This window comes from Apteryx mantelli, chromosome 2, assembly GCF_036417845.1.
Source record: "Apteryx mantelli isolate bAptMan1 chromosome 2, bAptMan1.hap1, whole genome shotgun sequence".
Taxonomy (NCBI): domain Eukaryota; kingdom Metazoa; phylum Chordata; class Aves; order Apterygiformes; family Apterygidae; genus Apteryx; species Apteryx mantelli.
This window is the reverse complement of record NC_089979.1, coordinates 93,666,515-93,685,478: the sequence shown is the minus strand read 5'-3', so window position 1 is coordinate 93,685,478 and position 18,964 is coordinate 93,666,515. Positions and strand designations below refer to the sequence as shown.

The following is an 18,964-nucleotide window of genomic DNA, read 5'->3' as shown; positions in this document are numbered from 1 at the left end:
GCAGAGCTGCTTTCCAGCAGATCTACCCCCAACCTGTACTGGTGCATGGGGTTATTCCTCCCCAGGTGCAGGACCCTGCACTTGCCTTTGTTGAACTTCATGAGGTTGCTCTCCGCCCACCTCTCCAGCCTGTCCAGGTCTCTCTGAATGGCAGCACAGCCCTCTGGTGTATCAGCCACTCCTCCCAGTTTTGTATCGTCAGCAAACTTGCTGAGGGTGCACTCTGTGCCTTCATCCAGGTCATTGATGAAGAAGTTGAACAAGACTGGACCCAGTACTGACCCCTGGGGGACACCGCTAGCTACAGGCCTCCAACTAGACTGCACCACTGATCACAACCCTCTGAGCCCTGCCGTTCAGCCAGTTCTCAATCCACCTCACTGTCCACTCATCTAACCCACACTTCCTGAGCTTGTCTATGAGGATGTTATAGGAGACAGTGTCGAAAGCCTTGCTGAAGTCAAGTTAGACAACATCCACTGCTCTCCCCTCATCTACCCAGGCAGTCCTTCCATCAGAGAAGGCTATCAGGTTGGTTAAGCATGATTTCCCCTTGGTGAAGCCATGCTGACTACTCCTGATCACCTTCTTTTCCTCCATATGCTTGGAGATGGCCTCCAGGATGAGCTGCTCCATCACCTTTCCAGGGATGGAAGTGAGGCTGACTGGCCTGTAATTTCCCGGGTCCTCCTTCTTGCCCTTTTTGAAGACTGGGGTGACATTGACTTTCTTCCAGTCTTCAGGCACCTCTCCTGTTCTCCATAACCTTTCAAAGATGGAGAGTGGCTTAGCAATAATGTCCACCAGCTCCCTCAGCACTCGTGGGTGCATCCCATCGGGGCCCATGGATTTATGGGTATCAAACTTGCTTAAGTGATCTCTAACCCGATCCTCCTCCACCAAGGGAAAGTCTTCCTTTCTCCAGACTTTCTCTCTTGTCTCCAGGGTCTGGGGTTCCTGAGGGCTGGCCTTAGCAGTAAAGACTGAAGCAACGAAGGCATTCAGTAACTCTGCCTTCTCTGCATCCTTCGTCACCAGGGCACCCACCCCATTCAGTAGCGCGCCCACGCTTTCCCTAGTCTTCCTCTTGCTACTGATGTATTTGAAGAAGCCCTTCTTGCTGTCCTTGACATCCCTTGCCAGATTTAATGCCAAATGGGTCTTGGCCTTCCTCGTCGCATCTCTGCATACTCTGACAACGTTCCTATATTCCTCCCAAGTGGCCTGTCCCCCTTTCCACATTCTGTATTCTTCCTCCTTCTGTTTGAGTTTTGCCAGGAGCTCCTTGCTCATCCATGCAGGTCTCCTGCCTCCTTTGCTTGAGTTCTTGCTGATAGGGATGCACCGCTCTTGAACTTGGAGGAAGTGATGCTTGAATATTAAGCAGCTCTCTTGGACCCCCCTTCCTTCTAGGGCCCTACCCCATGGAATTCCTCCAAGTAGGTCCCTGAAGAGGCCAAAGTTTGCTCTCCTGAAATCCAGGGTTGCGATCCTACTTAGTGCCCTGCTGCCTCCTCGCAGGATCCTGAACTCCACCATCTCATGGTCACTGCAGACAAGGCTGCCCCCAACCTTCACATCTTCCACCAGTCCTTCTTTGTTTGTTAGTACGAGGTCCAGCAGCACACCTCTCCTTGTTGGCTCCTCCACCACCTGTGTCAAGAAGTTATCATCAATGCTCTGCAGGAACCTCTGGGACTGTTTGTGCCTAGTTGTGTTGTCCCTCCAGCAGATATCAGGGTGGTTGAAGTCCCCCACAAGAACCAGGGCCTGTGATTGTGAGGCTACTTCCAGCTGTCTGTGGAAGGCCTCATCAACTTCCTCTTCCTGATCAGGTGGCCTGTAGTAAACACCCACAACAGTGTCACCCATGCTAGCCTGCCCTTTAATCCTTCCCCATAAGCTCTCAACTTGCTCTTCATCCACCCCTAGGCAGAGCTCAATACATTCCAGGTGCTCTCTCACATAAAGAATCTTGTTAATTTGATTAGTTCAGATATTTTAGTCCATTGATTTTCACAGCATATAACTTCAAGTCAGGTATCCAAATGAAAAATAGCACGAATAACATACTGAATTCAGATGAGGAAATACCTTTTAGGCAAGCTGAAAACTTGTGGCAGGATTAGTCCGGATGGTATTTTAGAACAGAACCTCTTTAAAATCAAGGGATTACAGCAAAATGTTTAATATTCAAAAATGTCACCTGTTGAATAAAGACTAAATAAATGTTATGAAATTATTTGGACTCAGTGAGCTGCCCATCATATATGCCCAGTACCTAAGTAAATGTAAAAGTTGTCTTTAGCAGAGAGTCTTTTCATTTTAAAACTCTAGATTTGCTATTTGGTTGATGAAGAAATCCATGGAAGACTGAAGATATGTTCATTGTTGGAAGAAGTGGAATTGGTGGAAAAGATAATTTTGCTCTTTTCTTTAAGGGTATTTTATTCCATCCCTTTTGTTATGTTTCCATGTGCCTGTAGTTTATGCAGCAAGTACTTTTCAATTTTTCTTTTACAGATGGTCAGTAAGCTGAAACTGATGTCTGTCAGATGTGGCTATTGTACCTATTACCTACATCTTTGTCCTCTGAAGATTAGAACACAGAGCTCTCTAAGAGGAGTTACTTCTACAGTCTATATGAAAATTGCAGGTAGCACAAAATCAGTGGCAAATTCCTTGAGATCATCATTTCTTGACACTTGAATCTCATCTCTTTTTCATTTCTTGATAGTGTCAGAGAAGTCTATTGATGCTTTATAACCCGTGCAGACCCTGCTATAGTTTTGCAGATTGATTTTAAAATGTTTGTTTTGACCTAAGTGGCCTGGGATGTCCTACCTAAGAAAGTATCTCCCAAGCTGTAACCACAGTCCTCTACCTTGGGGCATCAGTCTTTGTTCATCAGTTTCTCCTCTGGTCTGTAACATCTGTCAGCTGAATTTCTGTGGGTAAAGGCAGTCAGCAGAGATATGGCAATATGATGGGAAGGCATCAAAAGTAACTTATGCTTGCATTCATGTCAGGCCATTTTATATAATGTGGGTGATCTGAAAGTCTCCTTGTTTATTAGTGCATTTTTAAATGATTGCCAAGATGTACAGAGAATTTGCTCTTCTATCATAACATAAGAATATGAATAAATTAAAAAATGGCAATGAAACTCCACTGCAAACTTGTTATCCTTTTTTCCCCCCCATAAACTGAGAATATTTGATCTGGAAATTAACAGGACAGAAGTCTTGGGTATCTTTTCTACAGGATGAACATCTGGGGTACAACTCTGATTTAAGTGACCCAGTAATAAAAAGGAACAATTCCAGTTATATGTACTCTCTGGCACAGCAATTTGAGGCTTTACAGATTTTTAGATTTCTTAGGAAAAGCTACAGTTTTTTCTTAGAAGTAAGTTATCTGACTTACTGGGTTTTAATCTAGTAATATAAAGTGTTTCTTCCATGGAAACAGAGTATTCAGAATAACTGTTCTAGTATCTCATCATACTAAGTTGCCACACTCTTTCAGAGACATTGCTTTGAACATGCAATATGCACACCTTTCCATTGCTTTAACATCCCATCAGTCTTACTTTGCATTTGTTGAATAGGCTGTTACTAACAAGATAATAGACAGACTTCTTCATTCACTCTTCCCAGCTGTATGGTTTCCCTTCTGAAAAAATTACGATGTTCAGAAAAACAGAAAACATTCTAATAAATAAAAATTCAGGAACTCAACCTTTTCTCAAGCAGTGCTATCAACAGCCACCATAAGCTTTGGAGCAAAGTTTTCAAAGGCAAACTTCCATAGTTTGTTATCTTACCAGATTCCTGGTCACAGGTGACCCTGGCTCTCCTGGAGGACCTGGTGGCCCAGGAACTGCAGCTGCTAAAACAAAACAAGTGTACAATACATGTTGTAAGTCTTTTTCGAGAGAAAGTAAACCTAAAGAAAATATTTGATGTTGGTTTCTAGGAGCAGTGTAAACTCATAATGACCGTGGTCCTTACAAACTCAAATTCTGAATAGCTTTGTTCAAAAGAACTACAGAAAATGTACTTTAAGGTTTTTTTTAAAAGCAGTGATGAAACTTATTCTTTTACCTGTTACATGGGAGGTAAAGATCAACAGCTTGCAGGCTGTTGGGGTTATTTAAGCCCCACTATTTATTTGCAGATAAGCTGTTCCTCTTTCCCCCACATTACAGTATGTGAGCTCCATATTACAGTAAGTGAGAGCTTTAACAGAGATGACTAGGTACCTTGAAGATAGGAAATAAATTAACATCAGTGTTCATAACATTTAGTAAAATGGACATCTATCAGTGCTGCTCAGAGAAGCTTCTTATAAAGCAAAGGGGAAAATGTGCAGGAGGATGACGAAGGCTAATGGCAGAGTGGACAAGCAAAAGTAGAAGGATGGAATACTAATAATAATTTGTTCTGTCTGATTGAGTCTCTTAGCTAATATTCAGAAGTGCTTGATATAAATTATATGAGAAAATTCCTAAAGTGTTGCTCCCAAAACCAGCACATGGGAAGAACAGGTACTGTAGAGAAGCACACTGATCATTAGTTCTCACAAATAGAGATTTGGATTAGCTAGGCCAACCCAAACTTTAGGCAAGACGGATCTGCTTTATAGTCTCTTTATACTGTTAACAGCACCCTTGCTGTCAGTATGCTATCTTCCTTCAGCTTTCTTCAGATTAAGGAATGCTTTGGTCTGGAAGACTGGTTTTGGCTCACTGGATTCCCTTTCTGGTCTCAGCTCCCAGAGGGAAGAATCAGTCTCTCACTCGGGTAAACTTGCTAAGTAGTCTCAGAGGCACACAAGACCCCATCTACCAGAACCTGGTCCAAGGTCTGGGCATATAACAGTAAGATGTCTGTCACTAGCAAACCTGTGACCCAAGGGGAGTCAAAAGGGAAACTGTCTTGAACTGTGACACTTGATTAATGTATTTCCTTTGATGCAAGTTTGAAATAATCCATTGGAAACTCCAGCACCGCCTTGGTTATAAAGCTCCTCCCTCAAATGTGACCATCTGTGGCATATTTTGCTCCTTTTCTAATCCAGTAAATTAAAAATCATGAAAGGTCCGATAACCAACCTCAAAACAGTTTTGTTTGTATTCAACATTAGCATAACAACTACTTTCTCAGAGGCAGTTCTCTTGCAGCTAGACCTCAACTCTGGTGTGAGTACTGCCCTTATATCAGGGAAGAGCTTCTTGTTGCCACGTTAAAATTTTCCCAGATTTTGCTAACTGCTCAGTTTGATAGATTTCACAAAGGCAGCCTTCCTCTGTTACGCAGACTTCCCAATCACAGCTTATATAAGATTTTCCTGCAGTAGTGCTCCCTTGGCACTAGTCAATGAAACCTGATTGCAACTGCTGTCTTTTTATGCTCTTGTTTCCAATCCACACGCCCAGGAAAGAATTCTAGAGTGTGTAGAAGAGAAGGAAACGATCTGATTTAAGTGTGAAAAGTGAAAGGGTAGCTGGAAGAACAGGTATGTGAAGAGAGGTGAAGGGGAGATGTAAGTATGTCTATGCGCTCATATGTACAGTGAAAGGCAGAATCACACCTTCTCACCTGAGCCATATATTGCGGGGGGTCCTGGAGGTCCTGGTGGGCCAGGTGGGCCAGGAGGTCCAGTTTTTCCAAAACCTGGTAAGCCAGGTAGGCCAGGTAATCCAGGAGGTCCTCTGGGTCCAACAACTGAATCCCCTTTTGGTCCCTATCAGTAACAAAAAAAAAATTTCTTTGAATGTATTAATTTCACTGCTGCAGGACCTTAATCTTTGGGGACAACATTTTCTGAAGGCGGACTACCGCATCCCTATTTAGATATGAGTCCACAGGTGATTTTTTTCAAGGAGCCATGAATATTAATGGAAAATGAAAAATATGCCCATATACTAAACTAAATTCAAGAGTATAAGTTTCAGAAAGCTTTCTGAAAATTCTTGCACCTATTCCCAAGTAGCTAATGTCCAGCAAACACTCTGCAGTGCTCTCAAACTCCTGAATCTTTGCTTTGTTTGTGCAAAGTGAGTGCTGTGCTACTCACTTAGATGTGCTTATAAGGTCTTGAGTTTGCCTGAAGGACCATGGTGGAAAATTAAAAAAACCCATGTCTCTGTGCAGATCGTATATCTCATGCTGAATGTTGTCTTCTCTCTCCCCTGATCAATGCTTATATCCATGATGCCCTCAGCTGCTTGTCTTCCAGGATAAAAAGGCTCCATCTCTAAGTTTCCAGTTTAGCAATGATGTAACAGGTCATTGTCAGCCTAAATCAAGAGGGCTTATGCTCCCTGTGCTCAGACTGGCCTGCATATATGGAAAGTTTTTGGTTACTGGATTAGGAGAGCTTAGTCTCTGTTTGATGGATTGAGCTGTGCCCTCCAACTCCTTCTTCTTGTCAGTGGAACAGTTTCTAAATAGGGAGATGGTTCTCAGCAATGTGAAATAGGATCAGGAAGATTTTGAAGATAGTATTGCTAACCTAAAACTTTGTCCTTAACTGTGGCACACTATTGATGCTCCTTGGCACAGAACGTAGTAATACAGTATGGCGATGCATGCATTAGTTGTCAGATCCCAGGGATTAACTAGTTTGCGAAGTGGCAGCAGATCTGATTCCAAAGCAAATGTGGTGGCAACCACCAGGAGATTAAACCACTCTGCAAAGTAAACAGTGGCTAAATTTTAAAGGAATAGTCCAGATTGGTACGCACTGGACTTTTCATACATGTTTTTGCATCACTAGAACATAAAATAAAACGAATTACTTAGGTGGCCAATATTTTTTTAAGACAGCCTCTGTTTCATTTTGTATAGCCTATTTTGGCCTTTATGAGGACATAAGGAGTAGCATCACAAGTCATATGTTCTGCCTTGATTTGTAATGCTATTAATAGCATGCACCTACTTTCTGATGTAGTTGTGTTAGGCAGCTGAGCAGCTAGCATAACATTGCATCAATTTTTCATGGAAAATTAATTCCATACACAATACTGAAGTGTCTGTGTCTATGCCTAATGCAACTCTCTCTTTCCCTTACTAATCTAATTGTTAGCATACGAGTTTATATATAGTTCTTAGCATCATCTTGTTGTTTGTCTCTATTTAGTGCTTTCTAAGTTAAAACAATGTGTGCCCACAATTATTCCTATTATACAGCTTGCATGACTTACAACTGATCCTGATCTTCCAGGTGGTCCAGGAGGTCCTGTCAGAAAAAAACCTCCATTTGGTTCTCCTTTTTCTCCTTTTACACCAGGGTCTCCATTGTCTCCTTTTTCACCCTTTGAAGAGAAGGCATTTTAAAACATTCAGCTGAAGCAAGATCATAACCCTATGCACTGATCTTTTAAAGCTACATGAAAGATCTCAGCTTAAGAAAGAGTAGCATCAGCTTACTATATGCTTTTTGACATCACTCCCTTCTTCAGTGATATGGAATCCTCTATTGAAGATACCAGGATTTGTCAGGGTGGAGGTTTGGGGAAGAAAATGAGGCAGAGGAAATTGGCTCTATTGCTGTTTCCTGACCTTCCACCCAGCAAAACTGTGTTCTGTGCTGTAGTTGGAGGCAAAGAGAGTGCAAGTCAGAGGAAGCATAAAAAACACTTGCTGTTTTTCCCTGGCATCATGGAGAAAGCAAAGCAAGACTGAGATGAATTTGACAGACTTGGAAAGGTATGTAGCAAAGTGAAGATCACCCTAGAGAACAGAGCGGGGGTGTGTACCAGGACAACAGAAGAGGCACCACACAACATTGCAGATACTTTGGACTGCTTCTCTTCTCCTCTCTTACAAAGATAATTATCAACTTGTTTGGGGAATAAAGTGACAGATAAGAAGAAGCCTTGAAAGACTAGTTCATTATCTCCTTGTGCAAAATGAGCCACAGCAATAGCAGGTTTTGCCTCACATTATTTCTTTCAGTTTTTCGGCTGTTTTTCTTCCTTTGACTTTTGTCATTTACTTTAGTATACCCTTCTGAGAAATAAACTTGTGAATAGAAGCAGCAAAGGGCAAAGCAAGAATGGCAGGTAGCTGCAGAAAGGGAATAGAAGTGGCTATGTATAGCTCTTCCTCTGAGTTTTTTTTTCATGTTGGTTTCCCAGTAAACAGGACTATCAAGCTTTCTGTATGACATGTCATTTTGGAGAGCTGAAGGACTAGATGTAAAATTGGCTCTTTGTAGCTAAAACTTTAAAGCTACAGACGCTGCTCTATGAGATCAAAGAAGCCACATCATATCTGCCATGCATGGATGACACACACTATGTCATAGAAATAACTTAGGTGCACTCAGCCAAGTAAAAACAAAATCTGAAAACAAGATGGAACTATGAGTCTTTCAAGGAAATTAATGGTATCCTTATAGAACACTACTTTTGGTGGTATCATTGAATGATAAATTGATTCCATTTTTTTCAGATCTTGCATTATTCAAGAGCAATAACAGCCTTTTTCAGTTAAAACATTTAAAATAATATTCCATTGGTACTGAGTTTTGTCACTTAAAGCAAACAGGAGAACAGTGGAATAGAGAGAGACCAAACACATCAAGGCATGGAGAGCCTTTCTTATAAGACACTCCAGGAAACAAGTACGGGGAAGCATAAAAGTAGCTTCCATCACTTTAACCTATTTTATTCACTGTGCTGAAAAGATAAATAGTACTATGCATAAGTGAATATTTTTCATATGTTAATTCCTGCTAAATTTTTCTAGCACCCATTTAGCAAATGGATGTCTCTTACCAGAGCTGGCATGGAAGCAAAAGCATTAACTTACGGTAGACAACTTATACCAATTTATGTTAGGTAACAGTGAGTTATGATTCATTTTTACACCACTGGGAGGGCAAAAAGCCTCAGTAATAAAGTAATAAAGTATTTTCAAAAGTAATCTTTATATATTTACTGACATCTACATTTCCTATACTTCTAATAAACTTGTTTATCCAGCTGAAATTTAGGAAATTAATATAATATGTAATCGCTGGTGCAGATATCTGGCTTTTTATGCTTCACCCTACTGTAGAGTTTTCTGCCTAGTGTATAGTAAAACATACTTTAAAAAAGCTTGATAGAACTCAAACACAAATGGGATATAATTACCTTTATGCTATTAATAAAGTGGCTGAAATATGATGGAGGCAGAGGTGGACCTGAAAAATGAAGAAAATTATTTTAGTAGAATAATTATCTGTAATTTCCATCTTAAAAGCACTGCTTTGGATATTACTGTTTTAGGAGTTTAAAGGAAAATGATTTACAATAATAACATTAACCTTTAAAGCTAACAGATATTTTTAGTTCAGTTTCCTAATGAAACAAGGCTTAAATGTTCTATCTTGTCTGTCACTCCTCCACCTTAATACGTTTTGAACATGTTTGTGAATTTTAGTCAAATTTGAAAGCAAGGAAGTATCAAAGATGAAAAGTTCCTATTTTTTTGGAAAATGGCAGCTGGATAGAGAGTGAATCCAAATTAACCCCTTTGATGGAAACCAAGATAAAAGAAAAGCATTCCATGTGCTTTGACAGCAGTGGGGTGGTCAAGCAGTACCTGTACAATTCTGAATTAAATACAGTTGTGCTATCTCTTTTGCTGACAAGAGAAAGAACTAGGGTTACTGCCATTCTGCTGATCATAGAATAACTTTTCATTGCTGTTTTTCTGCAACAAAAACCAGTACTGGCATCAATGATTATAGCAGCTGGGTTGCGTTGTCTGCTAATAGTGGTCCACGAAAGCTGTCAAGCCAGCACAAAAAGTTTAAAAAGCCTTCAAATATTCTTTGTTTGGCATACACTTGGAAAAAGACCTTTTTACAGCTGCTTATAACAGCCAGATGTGTTTGCTTCAAATGTGTTCTGATTAGGTTTGAACAAGACTTCTCAAGGGGCAAACCTAGTCCAGTTCTCTTCTCTAGGCATTCAGTGGAGAGCTGGTAGGCAATTTTTGGCAGGACTTTTAGGGATCCTAACACACAATGTGGTTTGTGGTGTGGTCTCTGCTGACAGACCAGACATTTCTTTTTGGTTTATTTTCAGATGCTGCTGAAACAGACTAACAGCACTTTGCACCTGCATGATCAATAGTAAATCCCATCTTCACAATGATCTTGAAGTCACGTAACTTTCGTGCCCTTTCTTTCATAAAACAGAAAGCTACACTGTCTTCAGATCTAGGATCTGACCTGAGGATGAATTCAGCCCCAGAGCAACAGAACCCGGTTATGCCAGGAATTAATGCTTGCCCAGTGGGAAGCCCTTAACTGCTCTTTCTGTAGTTCCATTTCTTTCAGGATTCACAGATAGATGGGTCAAGCTCCCTCCTACAGAAAACAAGATCTCAGGACAAACAAGTAGCCCAAAGGGTGGATGTGGATGAGTGTGACAACCTGTCCAGAATGTCAGGTACTCGTATGGCCATGTGGGGAATGACCCACAGGAAGCAAGGGGGTTGATTATGGTCAAGAGTCAGCACACTGCAATAAATACTGCAGTTTAGATTAGTAGATCTTCAGTCTTAGGGAACTGGGTCCAAGACTGTGATACAGTGAGGTCTCCTCCTTTTTTTCTAAACATGGTTTCTTACAAGCACCCAGACTCTATTCTTCCAGGCAGAAGCACTGGGGCTGTGTTGGAGCATAGTATGTATGGCTGGAACAGTGCATCTACGCTCTAGATATCTCTCATGCCTGTCTAAACACATAGTGTCTAAATAAAGCATGGCCTGCCATTTACCCATGCTTTCTGTGTTGGCTTCATCTTTTTGACTAGTATCAATTTAACGGAGCCATTGTGTGAAGTTAGAGCAGAGATGTTTCAGGAGAAGGAAAAAGAAATGCACTTGCTTTCTAAGTGGACAAATAGCACAGTTCAGAAAACTTTTCTGATTTCTGGGGCTTAGCAGATACTGTAGGGGAAGAAGCTTCAGCTGCCTGTCTTCCAGAGAAGGCTTTGAAAACATACTATACTTCCATCATGTTCCACCACCTTGCAAGTTCTGGCTTGTGAATTTCCAGTGTCAAAGGTCATGTGGGTATCTGTAAGATCTAGTCAGTTGAGTTGTATAAAAATATAAAAATATTTTGGCAACTACATTGATGAGTGGGAACTAAATTGGAATATTTTTTAGAGCAGCAACAGAATTGGCCATAGTTTATATGTTTTAGCTTTGCAAAATATTGAAGCTAGTTGATCTCATTGGATTCTGTTGGCAGACAAATGAATGGATCTCTGTTGTTTTATGACAAAAGTGAATTCTTTTTTCAAGGTAGGTATGTGACAGTTTAACCAGAATTTTGGTGTTGTTTTCACTGTCCTTATCACTAGCTGCAGTTCTACAACAAGGTCTTAAGCATCATCCTCTTGGTTTGTAATCATCAGGTATAGGCAAAAATACTTGTGGGACTTTGAATTACATTAAATACAAAGCCTGGGAATGAACAAGTGTGTGTTCATGGTAGATACACACAGAAGAGGAAATTTTCCTATTTTTTGTTTCCTTTTTTTCCCCTTCTTTTTACAAGTTTATTCATGTCTGGGAAGCACTGCCATGTATTTTGTGGCACTGGGTATTGATCAGAATAAAAATTAATAAAACAAGAAAATAGCTTTTATGAGAACAAACAGATGTCCTCTCAAAGATAATAAATATCATCTTTAGTCAACAAAACTGTGTGTTTGGAACAAAGACAGAAATATCCATGTAGATGTAGTTTTAAATTTATTATAAACACATAAGAGGACAATGATTATAAATATAGTATAGGAATATGAATTTGATATACTGCTCCTTCTATTTTGAAGAATTACTGGCATTGGGAAAAGCCTTATCTCAATATCTGAGCTTTCAAAAATTATTTTAAAAAGGAAAAAATTGTGAATTGTAATAGCAATCTTTTCAAACAGATGCTTTTTACTGGAATTATTTTTTAAATATATAAAAATTAGCCACGTATATCAACTTTTGATACAGAAAAGTAAATGATTAGTGCAGCTTCTATTATGATGCTCCTAGCACCAGTAATTTGATATATTTAGCCCACACATACTTTTCATATTTATGACAAATAAAGCATAGAATATTAAAAAGTTGGGTGAAGTGGACTTCTGAAGATTATCTAGTCCAACCTCCTGCCTGGAATGGGACTATCACAGGATGTTACTGACATGTCATATTCAGAATACCTGGTGGTCCTGGAGCACCTGTGTCTCCTTTTTCTCCTTTCGTGTCTGCTGAACTGTGCACTCCCCAGGAATCTCTGTTTCCTTTAGCACCTGCCATAAAAACATCACAGGGAAGCAAAATTCATGAGAATTTGCAAACAACAGAGACGCCTGCAATGACAACCAAACTACAGAAAGTAAGAGCCGATATTTCACATGTGGGTGCATATGGCTCCACACTTCATACCCTTTGCTCACTCTCCTCATGAACATTTAATGGCTGCCTGCCTGTGTTCTCTCTTCGGCTGATGGTCTTTGTTTCTTTATCAGCCATAACCTCTGTAACAAGGTCTCTCTTGCAAGTCAGTCTTTCACTCTCCCTTCCTTAGCCATCTAATCTAGGGCCTTCTGAACAAAGCAAAAAGAGAGTGTGAGCTAACTGCCTTGTTGATACGTTTGTCAGTTCTTGGGTTACACCTCTGCCTTTGATACCACATCCTCTAGTATCTCCAGGCTCAGACGCAAACCAGTAAATGATAACTGCATCTGTGAATGCCAAAAACTGTGGTCTTTTGTTGTTCCTTCATATCATAAATGTATTAACAATGAAGAAAATATTCTCTGAGAATAGAAACACTTTTAGCATAATTTTCCTTCTAGATGAGCTGAGGGTAGAACTGTACCAAAATAAATCTGGATAAACCTTCTATTTTTTCCAGGTATTGTTCAATTTTCACGGTAACTTTACCCTCTAAAATATCTAGGTAAAATGATTAGATTTCTTAGGTCTGATTTATCTCTTCTTTCTGCCTGAGTAATTGCTAATACCTTTGCAAAATTCATGTAAAAAAACCCATCATCCTGACACAGTAACATTTTATAGCCACTTTCTTCGTGTAGAAATGCCTCCTCAAGTGTAAGGTGAGCTGGTCCTATTCTGAGCAATAGGCAGGAAGTATGCTGAAGTACAATGACAAGGACAATGACAGGACACATCTCCTGAAGTCATTTTAACAGTTTTCTGCCCATGATAGCTACAGCCCTGATGTTCAGTTGTGACATGCTGGGAGTCGGTGGATTGCTAAGTGCACGCTCTCTTCTCTAACCTCTTCTCACTGCAGGTGTGAATTTCACCAGACAAGTACAGAAACAATCTCCAGCTTGCTTGGGTACCACGTCCCTGCTCTGTGACCTGGCATTGCTTTTCCAGTGGAATCTTCTTGCTGTGCATCCCCAGTAAAAACTTCATTGGTAAGGAAGCCTTTCCATTAGCTTTCTGCAGCAGTCTTCCAGGCTCATTCTCTGCCTATTGAACATTTTTAGGGACAAAAATATTTACAGCATTTTTCTTTCTTCTAGTTTTGCAGAAGTGCCACAAGTACAGGAGAATGAAAGAACTTCACTTTCAGAGCCCTGTGTTACAACAGAAGTTTCAAGACTGCTTCTCTCTGCACTTTCTCTTCAACAGGCCTCAGCTTCCTAGTAAATGAAGGGATGCAGAACATTTCTCCTGTATCCCCAGAAAATTCAAAGTCCACCTCAGAGCAAGGACTGTTAGCAGCTTGTTCTTTCCCTGAGCAATCTTCTCTGGGGCTCCAGCAGTCAGTATGTGTTAACCCTGCCTGTGATAATTTACTGTCAAGCAATGGGATGGGAGCTCTGATCACAAGCTAAATTTTTGGCATCAGTCAGTCAGAGAAGGGAAGTTTTTCTGACACCATGAGTCAAACATCTGAGGAATGAGACCACTTGGTTGGTTAATGGGATGTAATATCAGGTAGACTTTAGAACTTGCATTGGAAAAGCACTGCCAGAGCAGAGAAGTAAAGACTCAACGCAGCAGTTTGTGACACCTACTCCTCAATGCCACTTGTGCACTCTGACAGAAAACTCCTAAAATTAGACATGCAGAGCCTGTGTTGCACTGCTAAATTTATATGTTTTAGCCTTAGAAGTTCACGTGTTCTTTGGCTTACATGCTGAGACTGCAGCAACATATGATCTGAGGTTCACCAGAAAAAGGAGTGAGACCACCTATGATTTTCTCATACAATCAGTCACACGCTAGCCAAGACAAAGCAATATGTTTTGCTCACAACACGAAGAGCTTATTTAAGGCAAGCTTCAAGAAAAGAATTATTCACCTTGGATATTAAGAGCTTCTTGATTTCCTGGGTAAGGAGTGTTCACCTACAGACAAAGAGAAATTATTTAAAAATTATCCATACACATTAACTGATTCAAGTGCATAGTGGAAAGCATGGAACATTTGCATGCTATCACAGTAAATATTATAACAATGGTCTGCGATTATCTCCAGTTTGATGAGGTCTGAATATTAGCTGATGAAGCCTTTTTCAGTATTGTGCTCTCTTCAACATGCAACATGCTTTCAGCAGGAGGGTAACAACATGCATTTTTGAAGCATTAGCAAATCCTGCTCTCAGTTATGCTAGTGAAACTTCAGAAAACTCAACTTATTCTCCAAGAATGATTCTGAATTTATGTCACTGCATTTGACAGCAGGATTTGATTTTTGATTGTAAGATAACAGACTGTTCGTAATTTTTTCATCAGATCATAATTATGCCTACTGTCTAATGATCCTATGCTCCATATGCATTGGGATCAAAACTGGGAGGCAGAAATTATTCTATTCTAATTCTATTCTATCCTGTTCTGACTCCATTCTCCTGTAATGATGGGCATGCTACTTACCTCTACTCTCTGTCTTCAAAATATGGGCAGTGCAGGAGTTAAAATGTGGCAGAGTGCTCTGGAATGGACAGATCTTAGTACCAACTAGTACTATTCCTATAAATTGCAGCAAACATGCTAAAAAAAATCCAACATACAGCCGCTGTATCTGACTAATCCTATAGCATTAACTCTTAGAAGTCTTTACTCACATGGATAGCTCCATTAACTTCAGAAGTTCAGTTCACATGAGGAAAACTTGTGGGGTTCAGTCTGTAGTTCTTAGGGATATTCATTTATGTAGGCATGTACAGCAGACTTCTTATCTATAAACTTGGATAGGTTTAGGAAATTATTCACAAAAGTAGGACAAAGCTATCTAGCATACTCAGATGCATGAAGAGGTATTTATAACTACAGGTTTCTATTATTTCTGCACATAAAAGTTATGTTATTCACTGATTTTACCCTTCTTGAAAGGCAACCTTTTTTGTTATCTGAAAATCACTTAAAATAGGCCTCTATCATTTGAATCATTCCACAGAGAATCATAGATAGTTGAGGTTGGAAGGGACCTCTGGAAGTCATCTAGCTCAACCCCCTGCTTAAAACAGGGTCAGCTAGAGCAGGTTGCTTAGGGCCTTGTACAATTGGGTTTCAAAGAACTGACCAGGTGAAGTTGACTAGTCCATAGGAACTTTTGTGGGGGGGGAAAAACATATAAGAACGTTATATAGGGGTAATGGGAAAATTTAAGGGAGGAATTCAAAGAGTTAGGAAGATGATGCCTGAAAGTGGTAGGCCAAAACTGTTGAAATGAAAAATTACCATAGGGTGGAAAAGTAGAGCAGCCATACTGCCCATCACGCTGTTCAGGGAAGGACTGTGGCTGTCAAAGACAAATCCTTTCCAAATACCTAGTCCATGGCTTAACATTACAATATTGCTGTAGGGAAAGTTCTACCATGACTGAACCCTGTTCACAGTTCATTGTAGAATGTAATTTCTGTGATACGTTAAACAAGATTATGGGTCTTTTGAAGGCAATGGGGGCTTTGCCATTCACTTTGGAAAGCAGGGGCAGAACTTCACCTGCTGGCTTTCACGAGATAATGAAGGTTTATATATGAATAGATCTATTGCATTTGAGGGTCAAATAAGGAAAAGAGTCTTTGCTACTCAATGTTCTGTGCCACATTGAAATAGATAAGAAGTCTTATGTCCCCTTAGACAGGGAAATTGAAAACAGCCAAAGACACAACTACATGGAGACATTATTTATATATACATATGAAAAATGTGTGTACATGTACGTACAAGCATTCAGCTCCCAAGAGCAAATCTTACACTATGGAAACATGGGGCTTGACAAGGTATTAAAAGAGTTAGGGCAACCAAATAATCAAAGCGCGTTATGCAAAAGGTTCCAATGTTTGTAATTCTGTTACACATTTTGCGTGTGGCTCATTTCTGAATATCTTAACACTTGGAAATCTGTTATCTTGAAGGCTGGGTAAAATACATCTTATAACTGGTGCAAAGCAGAAGGCAGGGAGGGGGAAAGCTGCATAGCTACTGTGGTTATGTATTGTCGAGGCCATGCATTTTGCTAAGAGCAGATTGTGTGTGTGACTTACTGGCATTTTGCAATGAGGTCTGGGAGAGATTGGGAAAACTGTCTATTGAAAATAGGAAGGGAAATGAATTTAATGATCATAGGCAATAATACAGTAGATAACACAGCAAATAGATCTAAAAGAAATGTCAGGACAAGGCCTGGAAGTTGAAGTCAGCATCCTGAACAGCAACTTCAGCTTGTTGATAGAGAACTCTTATGGTTCCATCAGCAGGTCCCAGTCTGCATGTGTGGGGCAAAACTCTTACACCACAGTGGCTCTGTTTAAAAGATTTTTCCCCATGCACACAAGCAAGGTAAACCACTGTAAACTGTATTGCCTGAAACAACTTTTGAGGATTCACTTTGCAAACCATTTCAAGAGCTGCATATTTCTGCTACAGTGACAGACCAGCAACTGAGTCCTAGTCATACTTACTCCTTTGATATGAACTATACGTCCTGGAGGTCCAGGGGGTCCTGGGGGCCCAGGCAAGCCAGGGGGGCCCTGGTAAGAGAAAGTTAAGTAAGGAAGACATTAGATCCTTTCACATGCAATACAATCGAACCTAGGGAAAGAAGGACAGGGGGCCCAGAGGGCTCAATTTAATCGTGGAGTTTTATATTAAATGGCCTGGGGGGAAGCTGAACATTTACTTGCAAGACCAAGCTAAGCTGCAAGGTGAATTTTCATATTTAACCTAAAGCACTCTGTGGGGAACAAAGTGGTCTAAGTTTGTTATTTTCAGGAAAAAATAACCCAAATTCCAAACCCCAAACCAATAAAAACTGAATCTAAATTAAAACCACTAGCTCTCCCAACCATATCATCATAAGGAAAACCCTATTTGGTCTCCAAGACTGTTTTGGGATTCTCAAGACTGCTGAGATTCATACACTTTCAAGTGTCAAGCAGATAACTACATGCTAATTGGCAGCTTCAAGGAAATCCACTACAGCGAAGGCATGACTGCCCCCCACAAAAGCTATGCTGATTCTTTATTGTGGCCTTTAAAATCCTGGCCACGTGGCCAAAACATGCTACTCTACATTGAGGCCATCTTCTGTGAGATGGCACACATCGTCTCATCTATCAACAACTTCATACTTTTAGAATTCTATTAGATTTTATCTTCCCTTAGCACTCCAGAAAGGACTACTAGAACATGTAACCTGTTTTGTTTATTTGTTTGTTTTAATCTCCCAACCTTCATCTAGTTACGCTTGTACTCATAATTTGTGTTTGGTTAAAGCAGATAGATAGTCCAGAAAAGGTACCTTGATTCAATCTGAAGATATCAAGAAATGTAAAATATACTTATTCCTTTGGTATTTTCTCCCAGTGGCTAATCACCTTTTCTTTTTTTTTTCCATCCAATTAGAATTTGTCCGATTTGTCTAGTTTCACCTCCCAGTACCTAAAATTTTAGTTAAACCTTTCTCTAGCAGTGTGAACAACCCTTTAATACCTAGTCTTTCCTTTCTTTGAAGGTACCAAGATACTTACCAAGTCAATTCTCAGTCTTCCTATTAGTCAGAGAAAGCAATATCATCTCACTCAAATTTATTGTCCAGATACACGCCACACTTATGTTTCACACTTTCGATGCTGTTTGCTTTTTTTTTTAAACAAAGAAAAACCAGAGGACTCATACAGTGGAATTCATTCACAAAAAGTGTTCTATTGAAATACAGTGAGATTGACTTAATAATCTTTCCTGATGCCTATCTGATCCTTGCTTTCTTATGGTTTCTGTGATAACGCAGTAAAAGTCCCTTGTCTTTTTTTCAGCCTCTTTCTGATGCAGATAAAATATTATTGGCTGCTGCTGTGGTATAGGTACTAATTTTTCTAGCACAGATCTCCCCGTGACATCAGAACAGCCGCACAAATTACTCTGCCAAGTAAAAAATATGCTATTCTTAAATTTACTGTTTATGCTAAGCATTATGCTTATTGTTGAGTAGTCCATTCTTACTGTTTGCCATGAGATTATTTGTATGAATGCTGTTCATAAGAACAGAGTTGCCGAACCAGGATCTTGTTTTAACACTTTTCATTCCACGATTACAGGATGTAGGTGGGCATGCAAGTTCTATCATCTTCCAAGCACTAGGCAGTAGTTATTATTCTGGATACAACGCTACAGCTAAAGCAGATAGTAGGTGTTGACAATTACCTACTTGTTAGTAGGGTAGGTGACGCCGCATTAAAGATATGCTCAAGTGCTCTTGGTACCTATGCTAAATAGTTAGCACATGATATGAACTCCCATGAGCTGTGTGAGGGGTCATACTGACAACTTGCATTAGGAACTTCTAGAAAAATAGAAAGAATTGGCAATCTCGGATGCTTTGCCTATTTGAATCTATGCTGACAGTGAATCACACATATAACTTTCACACCTGGGGGCTGATACAACTGTAAGAACTGTCCAGAG

General features: G+C 40.1%; 1 protein-coding gene and 1 long non-coding RNA gene across 8 annotated transcripts in view; one reads left to right on the top strand and one right to left on the bottom strand.

Moving 5' to 3' along the window:
* COL15A1 (collagen type XV alpha 1 chain) overlaps positions 1 to 18,964 on the bottom strand; it is a 180,355-nt gene that overhangs the window by 24,915 nt on the left and 136,476 nt on the right. For 6 of the 7 annotated variants that reach the window (XM_067291066.1, XM_067291064.1, XM_067291067.1 and 3 more), the window contains 8 exons: positions 16,963 to 17,031; positions 16,546 to 16,587; positions 14,356 to 14,401; positions 12,233 to 12,322; positions 9,149 to 9,198; positions 7,211 to 7,321; positions 5,604 to 5,748; positions 3,827 to 3,891 (listed from right to left, as the gene is read on the bottom strand). In XM_067291066.1, the coding sequence (XP_067147167.1) occupies positions 3,827 to 3,891; positions 5,604 to 5,748; positions 7,211 to 7,321; positions 9,149 to 9,198; positions 12,233 to 12,322; positions 14,356 to 14,401; positions 16,546 to 16,587; positions 16,963 to 17,031 (618 nt within the window). The remainder of the gene's footprint in view (positions 1 to 3,826; positions 3,892 to 5,603; positions 5,749 to 7,210; positions 7,322 to 9,148; positions 9,199 to 12,232; positions 12,323 to 14,355; positions 14,402 to 16,545; positions 16,588 to 16,962; positions 17,032 to 18,964) is intronic. The other variant, XM_067291065.1, reaches the window with a different exon arrangement.
* The window catches only part of LOC106491019 (uncharacterized), a 47,190-nt gene that overhangs the window by 24,994 nt on the left and 3,232 nt on the right, over positions 1 to 18,964 (top strand). The window contains exons 2-3 of the long non-coding RNA XR_001293716.2: positions 13,333 to 13,462; positions 13,571 to 14,386. This is a non-coding gene — a long non-coding RNA (uncharacterized lncRNA). The remainder of the gene's footprint in view (positions 1 to 13,332; positions 13,463 to 13,570; positions 14,387 to 18,964) is intronic.